The sequence below is a fragment of the Eumetopias jubatus genome, unplaced genomic scaffold (assembly GCF_037043125.1).
Source record: "Eumetopias jubatus isolate StellerSeaLion01/CBP00866 unplaced genomic scaffold, mEumJub1_p1.0 scaffold_5, whole genome shotgun sequence".
Classification (NCBI taxonomy): domain Eukaryota; kingdom Metazoa; phylum Chordata; class Mammalia; order Carnivora; family Otariidae; genus Eumetopias; species Eumetopias jubatus.
In genome coordinates this window covers 4,429,547-4,431,556 of record NW_028274811.1, presented here as the reverse complement: position 1 = coordinate 4,431,556, position 2,010 = coordinate 4,429,547, and the positions used below count along the sequence as shown (strand labels likewise).

Sequence of the window (2,010 nt, the reverse complement as noted above, 5' to 3'; positions counted from 1 at the left end):
ATAGCACATATCTCTCCATATTATTAAATTACTTGATATTAACACAGCTCCAAATACAGAGCAGGCACTCAACATATGTTAGACTGTCAATCTACATTCAGTTACTGAAGCACACTCATGAATCCTTTTCTTTTTATTTTTCTAAGACTGTGTGATTGGATCAAAAGCCTCAGTGTGTAGCCTCTATTTACAACTATATCTCAAAATTCAGTGGGCATGGACAATGAAACTCTCTCCCAGGATTTTCTCCTGCTGGGCTTTCCTGGGTCCCAGGTCTTTCAGCTCTCTCTCTTTATGCTTTTTCTGGTGATGTACATTCTCACAGTGAGTGGTAACATGGTTATCTTGATGTTGGTGAGTACATCCCACCAGCTACATACACCTATGTACTTCTTTTTGAGCAACCTCTCTTTCTTGGAGATTTGGTATACCACAGCTGCAGTCCCCAAAGCCCTGGCCATCCTTCTGGGGAGAAGCCAAACCATATCATTTACTGGCTGCCTTTTGCAGATGTACCTTGTTTTCTCACTGGGCTGCACAGAGTACTTCCTCCTGGCAGCCATGGCTTATGACCGCTATCTGGCCATCTGCTATCCTCTACACTATGGGGTCATCATGAGCAGGCTGCTGTCAGCACAGCTAGCCCTGGGATCCTGGCTGTGTGGTTTTTTGGCCATTGCAGTGCCAACAGCCCTCATCAGCACCCTGTCCTTCTGTGGTCCCCACACAATCAACCACTTCTTCTGTGACATTGCATCCTGGATCACCCTGGCTTGCACCAGCACACAGGCAGTGGAACTTGTGGCCTTTGTGATTGCTTTTGTGGTCATCCTGAGTTCATGCCTCATCACCCTGGTCTCTTACATCTACATCATCAGCACCATTCTCAGGATCCCTTCAGCCAGCAGCAGGAGCAAAGCCTTCTCCACATGTTCTTCACATCTCACTGTGGTGCTCATCTGGTATGGGTCCACGATCTTTCTTCACGTCCGCCTCTCCATCAAAGAGGCCTTAGATCTTACAAAAGCTGTGCATGTCCTGAACACTGTGGTGACTCCAATTCTAAACCCATTCATCTATACTCTCCGTAACAAGGAAGTAAGAGAAACGCTGCTGAAGAAGTGGAAGGGAAAATAAACTGCCCTTAATAAAACAGAGCTCTGTTAATTATCTCCTTATCTCTCCAATTAAGAATACAGAGGGAAAAAGAAAATTTTCCTTGATACAGGAGAAAAAAAGAAAATGAAGGGGAAAAAAAACTGCATATACTCGCTCTACTTTTTTATATATGATTGGAAATGGAGTTCTTGATATAAGTAAACTGGACACTTTAAGGGGGAAAAAATGTGTGTACTGAGTTAGATTTGTCCTTGACTTATTTTTTCATTTTTTAAATTTAAATTCAATTAGCCAACATATAGTACATCATTAGTTTTTGTTGTAATGTTCAATAATTCACTAGCTGCATTATAACACCTGGTAGTGATTTTCAAAAAGATGGCAGAGAAGTAGGGGACCCTATTCCAACTGGTCCCCAGAATTGAGCTGGATATCTACCAAACCATTTGAACACACAAGAAATCAGCCTGAGATATAAGAAGATAGATCTGGATCTCTAAAACAGAATATCACAGGTGGTTTGTTTCAACTTACAAAGAAGGGAGCCATGATTCTGTGGGCAGATATTGGAGGATAAAAGGAAGGGGGTAGTAGTCTAGCTGTCAGGATACTACACTGGGGGTGAGCAATAGCCTCCTACACTGGGGACGAGTCACATACTAGCAGACCAGTAGCGGAGGAAAAAGGACCTTAGTGCAGCCCCCTGGATGGAAACCCGGAGCAGCGGGGCTACGCCTGTGAATTGGGGTAGTTAGTGGTTTTAGAAGCACAAAGGGTAGAGACATGCCCCGACCTGAAGGTGAGGACTAGGAATGCTGCTGAGGGGCGTGCAACCCAGGACACAGCAGTTTATAGCAGCACAAACAGAAACAGAGATAGTATGGCCTGGAG

The 2,010-nt window shown here is 44.1% G+C and overlaps 1 protein-coding gene across 1 annotated transcript; it reads left to right on the top strand.

Moving 5' to 3' along the window:
* The first annotated feature begins 216 nt into the window (after positions 1 to 216).
* On the top strand, positions 217 to 1,137 carry OR6F1 (olfactory receptor family 6 subfamily F member 1). The gene has a single exon (XM_028094995.2). It carries the CDS (start codon positions 217 to 219, stop codon positions 1,135 to 1,137), a length of 921 nt encoding a protein of 306 aa, XP_027950796.2.
* Positions 1,138 to 2,010: the final 873 nt, after the last annotated feature.

Bases quoted from the DNA above. Each gene is read 5' to 3' on its own strand.
- OR6F1 (XM_028094995.2), top strand. From the start codon at position 217: ATGGACAATGAAACTCTCTCCCAGGATTTTCTCCTGCTGGGCTTTCCT.